This window comes from Neolamprologus multifasciatus, unplaced genomic scaffold (assembly GCF_963576455.1).
Source record: "Neolamprologus multifasciatus unplaced genomic scaffold, fNeoMul1.2 chr13_unloc_2, whole genome shotgun sequence".
NCBI classification, from domain to species: Eukaryota; Metazoa; Chordata; class Actinopteri; order Cichliformes; family Cichlidae; genus Neolamprologus; species Neolamprologus multifasciatus.
The window spans coordinates 331673-350733 of NW_028181975.1; the positions used below are offsets into that span (position 1 = coordinate 331673).

General features: G+C 48.9%; 2 protein-coding genes across 3 annotated transcripts; both read right to left on the reverse strand.

Annotated features, from left to right (window-relative positions):
* Positions 1–2686: 2686 nt before the first annotated feature.
* On the reverse strand, positions 2687–6884 carry LOC146490422 (uncharacterized). The gene is made up of 2 exons (XM_085153234.1): positions 3645–6884; positions 2687–3219 (listed from the first exon to the last, which is right to left on the reverse strand). The coding sequence occupies exon 1, from the start codon at positions 6839–6841 to the stop codon at positions 5069–5071; it is 1773 nt and encodes a 590-aa protein (XP_085009360.1). The 5' UTR covers positions 6842–6884; the 3' UTR covers positions 2687–3219; positions 3645–5068.
* A 7294-nt stretch (positions 6885–14178) lies between these two features.
* Positions 14179–18491, reverse strand: LOC146490423 (uncharacterized). 2 transcript variants are annotated; one of them, XM_085153232.1, is made up of 2 exons: positions 15428–18491; positions 14179–14785 (listed from the first exon to the last, which is right to left on the reverse strand). In XM_085153232.1, exons 1-2 carry the CDS (start codon positions 16994–16996, stop codon positions 14699–14701), a joined length of 1656 nt encoding a protein of 551 aa, XP_085009358.1. In that variant the 5' UTR covers positions 16997–18491; the 3' UTR covers positions 14179–14698. The 2 variants fall into 2 exon arrangements, with proteins under 2 accessions (XP_085009358.1, XP_085009357.1); XM_085153231.1 differs by having other exon boundaries at positions 15362–18491.
* Positions 18492–19061: the final 570 nt, after the last annotated feature.

The following is a 19061-nucleotide window of genomic DNA, read 5'->3' on the forward strand; positions in this document are numbered from 1 at the left end:
ATACTTACACAACGCACAGGCAAGGTACTCTTTGTTTGTATGTATATGTAGCCGCTAAACTGGTGGACCTAAATCTTAACCACCATGTCCGTATATATATGCAAGCGGAAAAGGGAGTGAGTGGGTCAGCGCTCGGAGAACAGAAGCTAAGCCAGCTTTAAACACACCATTTATTTTTAGGGTAAAACACAGTCAGAACCCCCAAATACAGGCTAAAATCCCCGCTACACAATAAAAATAATGTTCACAACCAGCTAAAAGCCCTGCCGGCAGGAATAACTATACACTAAAAACCAAAACTAAATAAATGGGTTTTTTTGTATGATAAAAAATTCCCCCCCAGAGTCCTATATTCCCTCTTGTCCAGCCACACACATGCGGGCAAATGTTCCTTAGCTGGAGAAGAGACAGGAGAGGAACTCCTCTTCCGGGATGGTAAAACTCGCCAGCAGCAGACCAGGGAGGAGGCTCCTATCTCCGCCTGACTGTACGCGGCCGCGCAGTCCAGCCACTCTCCGCACCTGCACACGGCCTCCCTCGCAGCCCCGCCCTGAAACAACAGACACGGGCCAGCAACGTTGTCGGCGCAGCCGCTGTTATCCTCCCCCGGCAAAGCTACGCCTAGCGCCCAACAGTGGGAAAGCGATACTCACAAATGCAGGCAGAGGCGTCCCCCTGCCCTACTGTGGATTTCACGCGTCGCCTCCCACTGTTGCTATTTTGTCCATCTGGACTGGATCGCCGGGTTATGCTGGCCGATCGTCGGATATCTCGTGACGTCCCACAGGCAGGCCGGTCTTTCTTTACAGGTGCTGGGCTGCACACGTTTTGTTTCCTGCTTCTCGTGTGTCTCTCCTCTGCCGTCTTTGTGCTCACTATCCCCCTTAAGTCCGTTTGGCGGCAGATAGGCCACCTCGGGGAACGCCCCCACCAAACAGGTGCCTACAATTGTCCGCTTAATACACAGTGGAATAAAAATACTATACAACACCAAACACACACTATAAATATGGGGATAAAATCATGCAATAAGAATATCAATTAAAAAAAAAACATGCAATATCACTATTACAATAAAAACATGCAAATAAAATCGACACTATGTACCAACACACAGTAATCCCAAAACAAAATATAAAAACACAATTTTCCACTGTGTGACATCCCCCCACATTTTACCTGTGACAGTCCCTGTCACACTAGTCAAGCGACCTGTAACGGGCGGGTGGCTGACCAAAATTAGGCCTCGTTGAGCGGCGCACCTCTGACAACTCTCCTGGCCGCTGGGCTGGAGCGCTAGGCGCAACACCATAAAATGGAGGCTCAACTAGCATCTCTCCCTCACGGCTGACTCCCTGCCCCTCTGAGTGGTAGTCTGCTGCAGGGGTAATGCACAACTTTAGTGCATTCCGATGGAGGACCTTCTCCCCCCCCCCCCCTTTCTCCGGCTGCACCCCATACACTACACCTGTATTGCCAACCTCTTCCACTACCACATACGGCTCTGAGCTCCAAACTGGGTGCAACTTGCCTTGTCCCTGCCTATTCCTGTCCCTTATCCAAACTCTCTCGCCTGGCACCAATGGCAGGGCCCGCACACTTCGGTCATAAGCCCTCTTGTTTTGGGTGGCTGCTGCCTTCACCTTCTTCCTAGCCATCTCATAGGCAAAAGATAATTTCTGGTGATGGTCCTTAACCCACCCTCCCAGGTCGTGGCATGGGGATTCCCGCTCAACACCTAGGTTTAAATCCACCGGCTGTCTCAAATGCCGCCCAAACATCAGGTACGACGGCGCATACCCTGTGGCACTATGGACAGTATTATTGTATGCTTGTAAGAGCTGTGGGAGATATTCTGGACACCTCTGTTGTCTCTCTGACTGTATGGACCGAAGCATGTGCAGCAATGTCTTGTTCATCCTCTCAACCCCACCATTTCCAGCCGGATGGTATGGGGTGGTCTTGCTTTTCGTAATGCCATAGCACTTACACAGCTGGTACATCAGGGCAGACTCAAAACTTCCACCTCTATCTGAGTGTAGCCTGGTCGGGCAACCGAAGGTCTGAATCACGTGAGCCCAAAGAGCATGCACAGCAGTCTGAGCAGTCTGGTCTTTGGTAGGAACTGCCCAGTGTAATGTTCTTTTTGATTTGGAAGGAAAAGTAAGCGCAGACAGAGTCCTAGGGAGTGTCCAAAAAGTGATTTATTAAACACACACGTATTACACAGTGCGGGAAGCCGGTCTTCCCCGTTCGGCCCCGATACAGAAAGCTTTATAGCCTTTATGACGTCAGAACAATTCCTGGAAATCATCTTCTTCAGAACAACAACAACCCTTTCCCGGACTTGAAACCAGATGTTTCCCATATATAGTTTGGGAACATATCAACTGTGTACTCAAGTGTGAAAGTGTGATTTATTATAAGGCCAGGCCAACAAAAGTTCAGCGTCCTCATCTGACTTACTGTGGACCCATCACTATGCTGGTGCTACGCATGATGAAGCATTGCATCTAGAATGTGTCATTCTAGGTGCCCTGGCAAATATACTAAGTGGTAAATGATACATGATAATAAGGATGATAACCGGATAATGATAATGATAAGTGATGCAGACTAATGAAGTAATGATGAAATAATGATTGTGCATGTGAATAATAACACAGTGACAGAAAAGTAACATTCCTTTACGTGACAACTCCTCCTCTTGGGCTCGCTTGCGAGACCAACTTACACCAGGATTTGTCTCACTCCTCCTTCCAGCTTACAATCTCCTTCAAGGGCATCATGGACTCAGGCGCCGCTGAACCCTTCGAGCCCGAGCTCAGGGCCCTCTCCAGCATCTTTACCAAAACTCGCCGGACCAGAGGGATGAGACAACATCCGATCATTAATATAGCAAGAAAAACAACAAAAGAAAACATGGCAGACATAACGACACTCTTCCATTGCCCAAAGACAGACGTGAACCAGTCTCCCAGTCCAGTGTTCACACCTGATTGCTCATGCATGGTTTTAGATAACATTTTCAGACTCTCAAGCGCTCTAGTAACCGTACCGTCTGGGGCCGTATTGTTGGGTATAAAAGTACAGCACATGTCCCCAAACATGGCACACACACCACCCTTCTCAGCCAACAACATGTCAAGGGCCATTCGATTTTGGATTCCCATTAACGACGTCGGTCCCAATTGTTCCGCAAGGCCTTCTACCGCGTCCCTAGTGAGATTAGAGAGTCTCAACACATTATAATGAACATAGTTAATGCGATCAACATTTTTATTTGGAGTTATCCACAGAAACACACTTTCAAAACCGGCCGCTATCTGATTGACTAACTTATACTCATCTGGAACTCCCCTGGGAACTCCTATTGAGTCAATCCAGGTTGGCGAGTCCCATCTTGGGTCATATTTGTGCACACCCCTTAGACTTCTCCTACGTCTGGCTGTCAACACACCAGTGTCCTGCTGTGGAACTGTCTCTACTCTATTTCCTATCAGCATCAAAGGTGCTCCTAGGCGCACCAGAGCACATGTTCCCACACTTCCCAGGGGAACCTGTACCAAAAGGGTGTACTGCCCACAATAATAATATAGCCCACCCCTTGCCCAGGTGCCTATAATAGTATTTGGGTCACTTACATTATTGGTAGTCCTGCCGGGGATTGTCCTCTGACACCAGCTTGGATCAATTCTTCCTAACGTATATCTCACGCTGTCTGTAGAGAACTCAAAACATGTATAATTATCCCTTTTAGGTGTGAATGAACCTGGTCGTGTACGTTTATCAATTGGCGGATATAATCCTGACAAAGTGGTGCAGTTACCTGTGTTCACCGCCTCTCTAGTTAATCTCAGCATACAATCATAACCCCACTCATCCTCTGGATACAGAGGAGCGGGTTCAGTGAACAGACGAGGCCGAGCTGTAGCACAAGCAACACAATCAACCACTTCCTGCTCTTTAGCATTTTGAGCCACCCAATCTAACCAAAGATTCCTATCACCAAAACCTGTGGCACGCTCTATTAACTCTTGAGGTTTTAATCTAGTGTAATCTGTGGCAACAAACCATTTCTCTTCTGAGTCCTGGTAAGTAACTGTCTCTAAGGGATCCACTTGCTCTGTGAGATTCATTACAGTGTCATTCCCTACCGGTTTAGATCTTGGATTGAATAAGTTCACCCGAATTATCCCTGTTGGATCTGTCCCTGCTTTATCTACCCCTATTACTAAATAGAACGCACCTCCCTCATAGGCTGCTTCCGGGAGTTTACTCCACGGTCCTAGGGAGAGAGTGACAGGGTTATGTGTAACAGAATAATCTTTCTGAATGGCTATCCCTTCAAGGGCCTGTGGCACTGTTGGCTGCCATCCTACTCCTGTCCAAGCAACCACATCCTGCCAAGAACACCACTGATCCGTTATATAACTGTAAATGTCTCCTTCCTGTCATGGGCCCCACACCGACTTAGGGTAGCATACCATAGGGTGATAACAAATCCACACATCATATGTTCTCCAGCTGCTACCGTCTCCTGGGCATCTAATTACCTCACACAAATCGAACGTGAATGCCGTCGTGGACCCATTAACATACCCAAACTCGACTCCCCCACTGGCCTTGAGACACCCATCGTTCCCACCTGAGCCAACCTCGCGCTTGAATTTTCTTGCCGACTTGATCGGTTTGGACTCCGGAGCGGATAGACCTCTGCGTCTGGGCAATACACCTGTCTGCCAATGAACAAACAAACACGTTACAACACTTATCAACCCCAACATTCCCGTTATTTTCCAATTTTCCCACAATTTCATGATCACTGTCCCCAGGCTCTTTTACTTTTACTTTAAACTTTGTGATAAGAGTATAAGATTATGAGTATAAAAATATTCGATTAACGTACAAGACTATTACGTCTCCTTTAAACTATCAATTTCTTTAGACTAGAGCCCTAGCCTATCATGAGCCCGGAATGAATTGATGCTTGGCGCGTGACGCTCCTCTTCTTTCTTCGTCTCCCCAGATAGACTGCTGGGGAGAACCGCTGCACAGGGGGAGAGGATTATTCTGCCTCTATGTTCCCCCCCGTGTTACTTTGGGTGGAGCTTATCTCGAGTAAGCTCTCGTCCGCCACTGCGCATTGAGACCAATGGAACCAGGTCTCACCCTTTCCCTTCAACCGAACCGCACTGGTGGTACGAGCAGTCACCTCGAATGGCCCCGTCCACCTTGGATCTCTCCACTTTCGCTTAATGACCTTCAGCCACACCGCCTTGGCGTCGGGGACGGACCTGTCCACCGCATTCACCCCCACTCCAACCTGTTGTGTGAAACTAGACACAAGAGCTTTTAATTCTTTCCAACATTCAGCATGCTTTCTATTACTTTTTATACTCTCTTCCGCCGGGACTGTTGTCCAAGGACCTGGAAACTGTTGTCCTGTCAACAGCTCATATGGTGTGAAACCTGTGGATTGATTAACACAACATCTTATTATCATCAATGCAATTGGCAGGGCTGCAACCCAATTTAGCCCCGTCTGAGCAGAAATCTTAGCTATTTTATTTTTCAGGTTTAGATTCATTCTTTCCACCTTCCCCTGGGACTGAGGATGATACACCGTCCCAAATCGGTGCTGCAACCCCAGCTTCTGTTCTACTTCTGCCAAATCTTTATTTTTAAAATGAGTTCCATTGTCTGACCGAATTCTTTTGGGAAAACCATGCCGGGGGATGTAATGATTGATTAAACACTTAATCACACTTTTTGCATCCTCCCTTTTTGTTGGCCACGCTTCGGGCCACCCCGTCAGAGCATCCACACTCACCAGCAAATACCGGACTCCTCCCGGTCCCACATCAATCATGTCAGTAAAATCAATGACAATCTCTTCCCCTGGTCTTTCTGGAATGGGGAACTTACCTGCCTCCGGTTTAATCACTGGCTTTGGATTGTGCCTCCCACAGATCAGGCACGTCCTAGCTTTCTCCTTAATCATATCCCTCAAAAAGGGATGCCACCAATGGCACAGATGTCTCTCCATCTGGGCCACACCCACATGGCCAAGCCCATGTGCTTCTGCAATCTTCTGTTCCGCTAGGTTGGCGGTCAACACCGGTCGTCCGTCAGGTCCTCGCCAGAGACCTCCTTCTTCCCATGCTCCTCGACTCTTCCAGACCCCCTTCTCTTCCGGGGCCGCCTCCTCTTGGGCCTTCCTGCCCTCCTCCAACATGTTGACTCCTACTTCTTCCTCCACACTTATTTGCACGATCTGCCGTAGTGCTTTATAGCCGGCTGCCTCTTTCGCAGCTCGATCGGCTTCCTGATTTCCTCTGGCCACCATGCCAGTCCCCGAGGAGTGACCTTTACATTTTATGATACTCACCTCCTCTGGGTCTCCCAACGCCTGCTCGAGTTCCTCCATCTCCTTCTTGTGGCAGATTGGTGCATTGTCTGCTGTCCTGAATCCTGCTCTCCGCCATTGGGCTAGCTCCACATGCACTGCTCCAAAGGCATAAGCTGAATCCGTGTAAATGTTGACTCGCCTTCCTTTTGCGAGTCTCAGGGCTCTGCTGAGAGCAATTACTTCTGCTCTCTGGGCCGACTGCTGCCCTTCAAGTCTCCCAGCCTCCTTTACCTCAAATTCAGTCCCCTTCCTGCAAACTACAGCGTAGCCTGCTTTCAGCCCTTCGTCATCTCTGTAGCAACATCCATCCGTGAACCAATCTTCAGCTCCCGTCAGAGGTTCTGCTTTCAAGTCTTCTCTTATTTTCTCGTCCACTTCAGCTCTCTTAGCGCAGTCGTGCGGATCACCCGAACCCATCAAGTCTGCCATATTGATTCCTTCATGTGTGAATGTCAGATTGGGAGCGTCTAAGACTTTACTCACTCTCTGTTGTGTCAATGGTGTCATGGTGAAGGCTTGTGAGTTAACATATCCCACCACACTGTGGGTAGTCACCACCTTCAATGGATGATCCCTCACTATGTGTGCTGTTTTTTGTATAATCTTTGACACCCCAAGGGCATGCTGCGTGCATACCGGGTGTCTTGTCTCCAAGTGATTCAGGCGGATGCTGACGTACATGAGTACATCTCTCTTTCCCCCCTTTTTCTGAAACAAAACCCCATTCACTATCCCATCTGTTTCTGAAACATCTAGATAGAATGGTTCGTCATAATTAGGGATGGCAAGATCAGCAGATCTCGAGAGATCTTGTTTCAATGCAATGAATGCCGACTCCGTGGCCGATGTCCATGGCAGTTCAGCCTTAAGGTTACGGACACCTACTGTTTTTACCAAATCCCTCAAAGGGGCTGTTTTGCCTGCATAGTTTGGTATGTACTGACGGCTGTATCCCGTTAAACCTAAGAAGGAGAGCAACTCCTTGACTGTGCGTGGTTTTGGATGTGTCAGAATCTGATCTCGGTGGGTGTTCAATAAACCCACTGACTGGTGCGCGATCACACGGCCCAGAAATGTCACCTCTGGTCGGACCAACTGCAACTTTTCTTTACTCACTTTGAACCCGCACTCAGCGAGTCTCCCCAGTACGGTAAGCGAGGCCTCCGTACACGCCGAAGCAGACGGAGCCGCAATGAGCAAGTCATCCACGTACTGAACCAGTGTACACCCCTCTGGGAGTTGACACTGTGAAAGAGCTTCTTTCAGCACTTGGTTGAAAATGCCCGGGGAGAGGGCGAACCCTTGTGGCAACCGTGTGTATCTATACTGTTGCCCCCTGTATGTGAATGAAAAAATGTCCCTAAGAGACTCATGCAAGGGGAGACAGAAAAATGCATTGGCTAGATCAATACACGTAAACCACTTTTGCTCTGTTGTTAATGCCGTCAAAGCTGTGTACGGGTTTGGAACAGGCACAGTATCAGTACGTAGGATGGCATTTATGGCTCTTAAGTCATGTGCCATCCTGTACTTTCCTGTCCCATGCTTCTCTACTGGCAAAATGGGCGTGTTCCAGTAAGATTGTGAAGGCTCAAGGACTCCTACTTTCAATAGCCCTTCTATTGTCTCTGCAATTCCCTCCTCTGCTTCTCTTTTCTGTCTGTACTGCGGTTTCCAAATTGGTACCTCAGACTTTAGCTGGAACGAGACCGGTGAGCAAGTTGCCAGGCCCACATCCGTAGACCCAGCTGACCACAAAGTATCAAGAAGAGTCGCAAGTGCGGCCACTGCGTCAGCATGATCTACTCTTTCCCTACCATGAATTCTTGAGATTTGCTTATGCTCCAATACCACTGCGTCATCTGACAGACCAGTGATGCGATAAATTTTGCATTTTGGCGAATACCAGACATCTGGAATCTGAGTGGGTCGCCAACAAGGTTCGTCGAGAGCTCTCCTGACCATTGTTCCCAGCTCCCTGGCCTGATGACCCTCATGGACCGCCAATGTGATATGAGGCACTGAATCAGGCCCCATTTTGAACCAAGGCCGTTGTTCTTCGGTTAAATTTACTCCTGCAGCGACGCCTTCAGGACCAACATAGATGTTCTGAGAACATATGTTCCAAGTCTGACTCTCAAGTTCAGTCTGGAACTGGTCTCTATAAATTTCGTCCTCGTTCTTATCATAATAGAGGGTGACGTGGTATGGGTCTCGCGGAGGAGAATAGACAGCTGAGGCCATAATCCAAGGTTTCCAGAGCTGATACAGTCTCAAAACGCCTTCATCCACCAACTGACCCCAGTATATATCCGCTGTAGATTGTTCACAGTCTTGCAGCAAAAACTGGTTCTTTGAAAAAGTCCCCAGGCAAAAGAATTCTTTTCCTCCTGGAAGTGTCACTGTTAATCCATCAGCTGAACACATGATAGTGGCCCCCAGTTTAATGAGCAAATCCCTGCCCATCAAGTTCACAGGCACATGGGGAGACACCACATAGCTGTGCTTCAATGTCTGTTTTCCCAGCACCGTCAGGGCTGGATTGGTTGTCGGCAGAGTCATTGGAACCCCAGAGAAACCCACAACACTGACCATGTGATTGGAAAGTGTGGCACTGCTTGGTTTTTGTCTCAGCGTTGAGTAAGTCGCTCCAGTGTCCACCAGGAAGGTCAGTTCAGTCCCTTCCACGGTCATCGGCAACAGAGGGTCTGCCATCCCCATGCTGCCGGGTCTCTGTGGGTCCCGTCAGTACAGCTCCTCCTCCCTGCCCCAGTTGGCCAGGGGATACTGAGCCACTGGCGCCATGCCAGGGTTGGGAGCTTGAAGTCCCCTTGTCTGGAATGTCCTGCCTCGCGGCGCTCTCTGTGCCTGGGGTGGTGGTTGATAACTTGTTTCTGGTAGCCATGGCGTAGGACAGTTACGAGCCCAGTGTCCTCGTCCTCCACACCTCCTACACAGATCAAGGTCCAGCATAGGTCCCCCCAGACCACGACCCCTTAGTCCGCCTCCTCTTTGAGATCCACCACGCCCCCTCAACGACCTATTAGCCCCCCAATTCCCCGCGGGTCTTCCTTGCCTTGGTCCATTGGCGGGCCATCGGTCATCAGGATACACGACTGGGTCCAAATCCGGCCAATCAGGCCCCGGCTCGCCCTGAGGCTTTGCCACCAGCATTTTCTTAGCACCTTCTTTACTTTGTTTTTTCTTCTCATTCAATTTTTCTCTTGCCTCAGCCAAATTTAATTTTACCAACTGCCCTTGCGCCTCCTCCAGGTCGTGTTTCTTTTTGGTCACCTCGTCTCTTTCGAGCTCCAATCGATGTACCACATGCCTTTCCCATTTTACCGAATCTGCCACCGCAAAATCTGGATTCTTCTGTAGGTCTGCTCTCACTCGTTCTGGCAAACCGGCTAACACCGCGCATCGGAACCACGCCCGATGTTCTCCTTCCTGTCCTGGATGTTCTCCTGTCTGCACAATCCACTGTTCCTTTGCATGCTCTATGAACTCTCTAGGAGCTTGTTCTGGGCTCCACAATATTCTAGGCATGGTGCCTGAATTAGGGGTCGGGTACTTCTCACGCACTGCGTCTGAGAGAGCATTTCGCACCCTTGCATAGGGGACATCATTTGGTTGACATGTGGTTTCTGCTATCTCTTCCACATCTGCCAGGCCTCCACCCCTGAAGGCCCTTCCACCCATGGCACGAAAATCTCCCAGGGCAAGTTCTTCTCCTTCAGTAAGACTCCCCAGTTTCCTCAGCCACGCAGCTCCTCCCTCTGTAATAGGGGGCAGTTGCTTCATCAGAGCCTCCAAATCTCTGATGTTATAAGGCTGGTATACTGGCTCGCCCCTTAAACCCTGCAGTAGAGGCATTGAGAGGGACTCCTCCTCAGTTTGCAATCCGACACTCTGCTTCCGGTTCTTCTCAAAGATCGACTGTCTTTTGTTTTTCAGGCCCTGCAAGGCCTTATCAGACCGGAGGATTCTCCTCCCTGGGTTACCCTGAACGCTTGGGGCAAACCCTTCGATTTTCAGGTTCGACAGTTCTCGGGATTTCCGTGTCTTACCTATTGACGCTGCGAGGTCCTTCTCCAATGCTTCAAGCGTTTGTGCTAATAGGTGTGGTGCTGGCACGCCTTCCTCCTCCCAGTCTCTCAAGGTCTGTTCTAACCTTACCACGGCTTCTCGGTTAGTAGATATTTTCCCTACTACTTGTCCCTGCCACTGGCCTTCTTCCAGGTCGCCAACCCCTGGCTCCTGACAGGCTTTTTGGCTCGCCTTCGATGGCCTCTGCCGCGGCGACACAGGCATATCTTCATCTGAAGTCCAGCCCTCCTGGGATGCATTTCCCTGCCTAGGCTGCTTCGGTGTCACCTGATCTGCGCTTGTGGAAGCCACAGGTTGAGCTTCTTTAGCTCCTTCTGGGCTGAAGTGAGAGGGAGGGAGGAAAGTCACACCTGGTATAATTATACCCCCACCTGATGCTCCAGCAGCTGACTCGAACTGAGTCCCTTTCGGTGTAGCTGCCGCCGACAGGGGTTGCGACACTCCTGTATTGACCCCCTTGGTGTCGCGTATAGGCGTCGATGGTGCATGATCCTCCTGAAAATCCACAACTCTCCCTCTAACTGTTCCTGTTTTCCCTTCCGGTCTCCAAAGAGTGCCACCCTCCAGGGTCAGCACTGGACAGATGTAGGGAGGGGGCGGTGCACCGGGGAGTCCCTTCAAGCTGGGATATAACCTCCCCTCGGCCTGGGCTTCCTCTGCCAGCCCTGGCGTGGGGTGGTTGACCTCGTCTTTCATCCAGGGGGAGACACCTCGGCAGACAATCACATACTTACAGTACTTACTCTGTTTCTCCATCATCTGTTTCTTTTCTGCCTTCACTTTTCTCCCCTTAAAACCCCCCTCAAGTTCCTCCTCAAGATCTTTGATCCTCTTTTCACATTTCTCAGCTCCTAGCTGGAAAACCGAATGCAAAGGTATTTTGTCCTCCATCGTTATCTGTTGATCCTCACATAAATTCTTCACCTCCTTCTCCATGTCTTTACATTGCCGAGCAACCTCCTTGGAAGCTCCTTCATAGGTGATCTTGAGGGCCTTCTTGAGTTGGGCTATCTGTTCCTTGAGTGGCTTATAGTTCTTCTCCCCACTAGGGGTCGCCTTCCCGATCTCAGTCATTTTGTTTTCAGCCATTTTGTTGTTGACCTCACTTACCTTCACCAAAATGGCCGCTACTTAGCTCCACCTCCAAACCTTGCCCTCACCAAAATGGCCACTGCTAAGCCCCTCCTTTGGAAGTAGGCTCGGCGTATTTCCCTTCTCAGGCTCAAACGCACCCAAGCGGCTTACTGCCCCTTTCCTCTGGGCCGCACCTACACACACACTCTCACTCTCTTCTTTCTACTCAAAGATACAGCACCCTCCTTCACAAGACACCAAAACCTCTAACATCCACTACTTCAATTTAACCACAGGAAACCAACAAAAATTCACACTCACACACCTTCAACAAAGTTTTAACATAAAATAATTCAACTAATCACGACACAGGCACTCCTCCCCCAAACGGGAGAAATCCCCTCAAATCAACCAGCTCACAATATATAAAACATCAACAAAGACAAACCACACACCTGTACACTCCTGGAACAAGGCCGAAAAACATCCAGCAATCACACAGTTTATTGCTTTTATATAGTCAATCACACCACAAGAAACAGGAGAACACAACTATATTCAGCTTCCTACAGCTCGTAATATGAAACACTTGGCAAGACTGAGATTACCTTTCTACACCCCACAAACAACATCACCTAGATAGAGAAATAAAACTAAAGAAGAAATTGGAGGAATTAAACAAACAAAAAACCGAGTTGAACAGTTAAACAAATAGAGAAAAACAGTTTTTCCTTTAATACTCGATGGGCACATGCGCTGCCCCCCCTTTTGTCTCTTTCTCCTCACACACACACACTGCGGGGTTCACCAAGCCCCCCCCTTTGCAGCTGCTTGAGACCGAGAGACAGAGACGCTTTTCTTTTTTCTCCACCACACACGAAAGCAAGCCTAGACATGCAAGCTTTTAAACAATATAAGCGCTTCTCCACCGGTATTTACACACTATTTACATACACGGGCCCGTATAGACATAAACACGCCGCCTGCCAGAACAGCTTATCGTGTTTTATTTCTCTTTTTATTTCTATACCACTTTTCCTGAATTTTTGACTAATTTAAAAGCCCTAAGCCCAGGCTTCACCTTGGTCCACAGAACCAGCCTTGATGATCAATAACCCCGCGTCGGGAACGCCCTCGCCGGCCGCGGTCAGATTTCTAAGCCCTAATTAATTTAAAACCGCTCCCCGCAAGTTGACAGGTCGCTCCACGTCTCGCGTCAAGGAATCAACCTCACGCGTTCAGCTTTACTTAAAACTCACTGTCACCCACGTTAATAGTCAGGGCCGGGTCTCACCCTTCAGCCAAACAGCACAGTAAAAGGTAATCCTTGATTACCTGGCCTTTAACGGGTGTCCGAAGTCCCGCGGGAGGCCACCCGAGCTACCTGGGCGTCACCAGGGGCAACCGCACGTCTACGATTACCTGTCGCTGCTAAACGCTGAACACTGTGCTCTACGGGGTCTCACCCCGGTCTAGGTTAATTTATACACTGTTTAAAAGCGTCCCTGGGGACTCTCAGCCCCTCAGTTTTTATTTACCTGACGCCCAAAACCGCGTTTCTACCACCCAATGAGTCCGAATTCCCCTAACCTTAAAGAGTGCTTGGCATCTAACTCCACACTCTCACTTAAGGCACATAAACCAAGCCTCTTAGCTTTAACACCACAAAAAACACCTCACAAAAAACACAGAAAACCCCCTAAAATAAACAACAATAACTTTTGCGAGAATTTCATCAAACTTTTACCACTAATTGTCCTAATTAAATAAAATCACTACGGACAGAACCCAGCAGAAGGCCCTCCTGAGTGAACATTCAATTTAGTTTTAACTTCGCATTTAGTACCTTTGGATAAAAATTATTCAACAGGTGCTACTGACCTTTTATGTCCCGGGTTTTTGTCACTCAGTGGGTCCCCTCCTGGATTCCCCCGTCTTTTGGCACCCCCGAGGAGCTCCGCTCCCTCGCAGCGCGTCTTCTTTCCCCCCAAACCGGGTTTTCGGCACCAAAATGTAATGTTCTTTTTGATTTGGAAGGAAAAGTAAGCGCAGACAGAGTCCTAGGGAGTGTCCAAAAAGTGATTTATTAAACACACACGTATTACACAGTGCGGGAAGCCGGTCTTCCCCGTTCGGCCCCGATACAGAAAGCTTTATAGCCTTTATGACGTCAGAACAATTCCTGGAAATCATCTTCTTCAGAACAACAACAACCCTTTCCCGGACTTGAAACCAGATGTTTCCCATATATAGTTTGGGAACATATCAACTGTGTACTCGAGTGTGAAAGTGTGATTTATTATAAGGCCAGGCCAACAAAAGTTCAGCGTCCTCATCTGACTTACTGTGGACCCATCACTATGCTGGTGCTACGCATGATGAAGCATTGCATCTAGAATGTGTCATTCTGCGTGCCCTGGCAAATATACTAAGTGGTAAATGATACATGATAATAAGGATGATAACCGGATAATGATAATGATAAGTGATGCAGACTAATGAAGTAATGATGAAATAATGATTGTGCATGTGAATAATAACACAGTGACAGAAAAGTAACATTCCTTTACGTGACACCAGGCGTACCGTGTGAAAAGATCAGTCATCACCAGAATATTCTGGTACCTGTCTGTGGGCCTCCCCAATGTAAGAAAGTCCAGGGCCACAACCTCAAGGGGATACGACACAGTAATGGGATGCAAAGGGGCTCTAGACCTATTTCTATCTCGCAGGCTACACGCAGCGCACCCTAGCTGGAATTCACGCACCTCCTCTTCCATGCTGGGCCAATAAAAGAAGTGACGTATCCTGGACAGTGTCTTTTCCACTCCCGCATGCGCCGCTGCCTCATGATACTTCTCCCACACCTCCTTGTGTCTCTCTGCAGAACATAGGATCTGAAGGTACATTTCGTTAGTGTTAGGGTCCCTTACCTCTCTGCACAGCGTACCCTCACAAACCTGCAGCTTTCTCCATTGCTGTAATAACTTCTGTACAGGGCTAGGCAGGGCTCTCCTCGTTGGTGCATCAGGGGGAATTCCCTCTTCCACATACTCCCTCAGGATGCGCAGATCCATGTCCTTTTCCTGCGCCTCCTTCCAGTCATTCATCTGCGGCACCAGCCCCTGTGGATCCAGACGTGGAGCACTCGTGGTGTTTATGTAGGCTGTTTGACAGTCTGTGGGAAACCTAGAGAGAGCATCAGCATTAGCATTCTCTTTTCCAGCCCTGTACTTAACCTCGAAGTCAAAGGATGCCAGCTGTGCCACCCAGCGTTGCTCTGTTGCCCCAAGTCTAGCATTCTGTAAGTGGGCCACGGGATTGTTGTCGGTATACACAACAAACTTGGCACCTGTCAATTAATCCTTGAACTTCTCAGTGATGGCCCATTTTAGAGCTAAGTTCCAGTTTGAAGGAACTATAGTTTTTGTCATTTCGCTCGGTGGGGTGTAGGCTCCTGCTGGCATATGCAATCACCCGTTCCTTGCCATCTTGCACCTGAGCTAACACAGCACCTAAGCCTTGATTACTGGCATCAGTATAAAGTGCAAAGGGCTCCAGGAAATCTGCATAAGCCAGAATAGGGGGCTCGGTAAGAGCACGTTTCAAACTGTTGAAGGCTTCCTGACATTCAGCAGACCACTGGACCTGCATGCTTGACCTGCTAGAAATTCCCACAAGCAGAGCATTTAAAGGTCGAGCCAACCTAGCAAACCCTGGGACGAATCGCCTGTAATAACCTGCCAGGCCAAGGAAGGCTCTGACCTGACGGGTGGTAGAGGGAACAGGCCAGTTCTGGACAGCTTGGATTTTCTCAGGGTCTGGTCTTACCCCTTGTTGGTCGACAAGATGCCCCAGGAACTTCACCTGACGGTGAAACAGCTTACATTTGTCCAGCCTCAGCTTCAGCCCATGTTGCCACAGCTTCTGCAGGACATTCTCCAACTGCTGTAGATGAGTAGAGAAGTCAGGTGAGTAGATTATTATATCATCCAGATATACCAAAACAGATTCAGAAAGGTGACTACTTAGACACCGCTGCATCAGGCGCTGGAAGGTGGCAGGGGCATTACAGAGTCCAAAAGGCATGCGATCAAACTCAAACAAACCCAGAGGAGTGGTAAATGCAGTTTTCTCCCGATCCTTAGGATCCATTTCCACTTGCCAGTATCCACTGGCAAGATCTAGTGTGGAAAACCACTCAGCTCTGGTCAGACATGTTAAAGTCTCTTCAATTCGGGGGAGTGGGAACGCATCTTTATGAGTTACTGTGTTTAATTTCCTGTAGTCTATACAAAATCGCCAACTGCCATCCTTTTTCCTCACCAACACAATGGGGGCTGCCCAGGGACTGCTTCTCTCCCGAATGACACCTTTTTTCAGCATATCTGCTAGAAGTATCTTAATCTCTTTGTACATCAGTGGTGGTAAAGGGCGATATTTTTGTTTAATGGGTGGTGCATCACCTGTGTGGATCTGGTGTTGGACCAAATCAGTTCTTCCGTAATCCTCCTCATTCACAGCAAACACCTTTCGCCACCTCTGCAGCAGGGTCTGGAGCTCGGCCTTCTGCTGGGGGGTCAAGTCTATGCTGTTAATCAGTTGACTCACCTCCTCTTCAGGGATCGCAGGCTCTTCGGGCCCAGCTGCTTCAACTACGCCCACCTCGATCACACCATCAGATCCCATTGTCAGGCTAAGGTCACTGTCCAACTCCACATCCGACTCCTCCACCTGATACAACTGGCCCATTTTCTGGTAGCGTCCTATAGTCACTTCGTATGGATTAGGGTTACAGACCTGGATAGGGAGCCTCCCTCCTTTGACTACTGACAGGGTTCGGGCCACCCCCCAGGGTCCAGCATCAGGCAATGCCTCCACTAGTGCCAAGCGTTCTGTCCCACCCTTGCCTTTACACGTCCGGCCCCAGACCATCACTTCACAGTTTGGGGGCACCTTGATTCCCCTGCGGCTAGCAGGTCGAACATAGCCTAGGAAGCCATCAGTCTTGGTGGTGACAGTCTGTTGGCAGACGGCAAATGCCTCTTTCCATGCTCTGCGGGACTTCAGCTTTTGAGGGTGAAAAGCAGACTTGCCTTTGGCAAAAACATCATTCCAGCATGCACTAATAACATTCATACCAATAATTAAAGGGTGCGTGGAACAGTCATTTCTCACAACCACAACCCCTTTTCCTGGTATCTCCACCCCTTCTACCTCAAAATCCATAACCGCATAGCCTGAGTATGGTATCTCAAGTCCATTGGCTGCCTTTAAGGTGAACAACAGGGGTGTGTCAGTTTTATTCACTTCAGGGAAATGGAGATCCATTACCTGCTGCTGCACCAGTTTAACCTGAGAGCCTGTGTCTAATAATGCCGTCATTTTAACTCCTCCCATACACACCTCAATAAGTGGACATTCTCCCACAAAAGCTGTACTGGCCCCCTGATTGTTTGAAATGTCCCTTGTCCCCACCGCCTGGGCCTCAGCAGTGGGGTTTATTAGTTTAAAGGTGGTTGCTGGTCTAGTGTGCTCGGACAGAATCTAGCAATATGCCCAGGTTGTTTACAACGATGGCAAATAGGTTCTCCCTCTCGGGTCCAGTTATTAGCATACCCAGAACGCTTTGGCTTAAACCTTGATTTATTAAAAGCTGAGCCAGCTGGGCTTTGCTGTGGCAAGAGCGGTTTAATTTCATTAACAACATCTTTGACAAGATCTCGCATCTGACCCTTGACATCCTCCATAATTTCTTTTTTAAATGTCTCTTTCCAGTCTGGTTCATAAGGTGGCTTAGCACACCTGGACTCACCCACTGCCAAGCACGTAGTTTGTAATCCCTGGTGTCCCAGCTGTTCCTCCTCTAGGAGCAACGCCTCCCGATGGACTGTTGCGAAATCCTCTTCTGGATGGTGACGCACATAGGCTCGCAGGGTTTGTGACAAGGGGCCCTCCCGCAGGCCCAGCAGCATCTGCTCCTGTAAACACTTTTCAGTAGGTGCTTGATCTGGATTGCGCCGTTGTAGCCTGCAGTGCAACTCCCTCAACCTTAAGGTAAAAGACTTTACCGACTCATTTGGTTTTTGTATACAGCTAAAAAACTGCGACCTCAGAACCGCTAGGGCGGTATTGTCACCATATAGAGAATCTAGATATGCGAATATTTTCCTAATCTGGTCTCTATCTTTTTCTTCTAACACGCTTACTTGACGCTTTGCCTCACCGCTTAAAGCCCCAATTAAAATTTCTACTTTCCGGGCCTCAGCTATTTCTTGAGCATTCAATAAACCTTGTATTTGTTCTTTCCAGTCTCCATATGAAACATCTGCTTCAGGACCCTTGTATTTTGGTACCCAAGGGGCACCCGGATACACTGGCATCATCATCTCTATATCTGCACTCCAGGCGCTGAACACTGCTCCCCAAACTTGTATCCTGTCGACAACACCAAAATTATGTAGCCGCTAAACTGGTGGACCTAAATCTTAACCACCACGTCCGTATATATATATGCAAGCGGAAAAGGGAGTGAGTGGGTCAGCGCTCGGAGAACAGAAGCTAAGCCAGCTTTAAACACACCATTTATCTTTAGGGGAAAACACAGTCAGAACCCCCAAATACAGGCTAAAATCCCCGCTACACAATAAAAATAATGTTCACAACCCGCTAAAAGCCCTGCCGGCAGGAATAACTATACACTAAAAACCAAAACTAAATAAATGTTTTTTTTTGTATGATAAAAACTTCCCCCCCAGAGTCCTATATTCCCTCTTGTCCAGCCACACACATGCCGGCAAATGTTCCTTAGCTGGAGAAGAGACAGGAGAGGAACTCCTCTTCCGGGATGGTAAAACTCGCCAGCAGCAGACCAGGGAGGAGGCTCCTATCTCCGCCTGACTGTACGTGGCCGCGCAGTTCAGCCACTCTCCGCACCTGCACACAGCCTCCCTCGCAGCCCCGCCCTGAAACAACAGACACGGGCCAGCAACGTTGTCGGCGCAGCCGCTGTTATCCTCCCCCGGCAAAGCTACGCCTAGCGCCCAACAGTGGGAAAGCGATACTCACAAATGCAGGCAGAGGCGTCCCCCTGCCCTACTGTGGATTTCACACGTCGCCTCCCACTGTTGCTATTTTGTCCGTCTGGACTGGATCGCCGGGTTATGCTGGCCGATCGTCGGATATCTCGTGACGTCCCACAGGCAGGCCGGTCTTTCTTTACAGGTGCTGGGCTGCACACGTTTTGTTTCCTGCTTCTCGTGTGTCTCTCCTCTGCCGTCTTTGTGCTCACTATCCCCCTTAAGTCCGTTTGGCGGCTGATACGCCACCTCGGGGAATGCCCCCACCTCACAGGTGCCTACAATTGTCCGCTTAATACACAGTGGAATAAAAATACTATACAACACCAAACACACACTATAAATATGGGGATAAAATCATGCAATAAGAATATCAATTTAAAAAA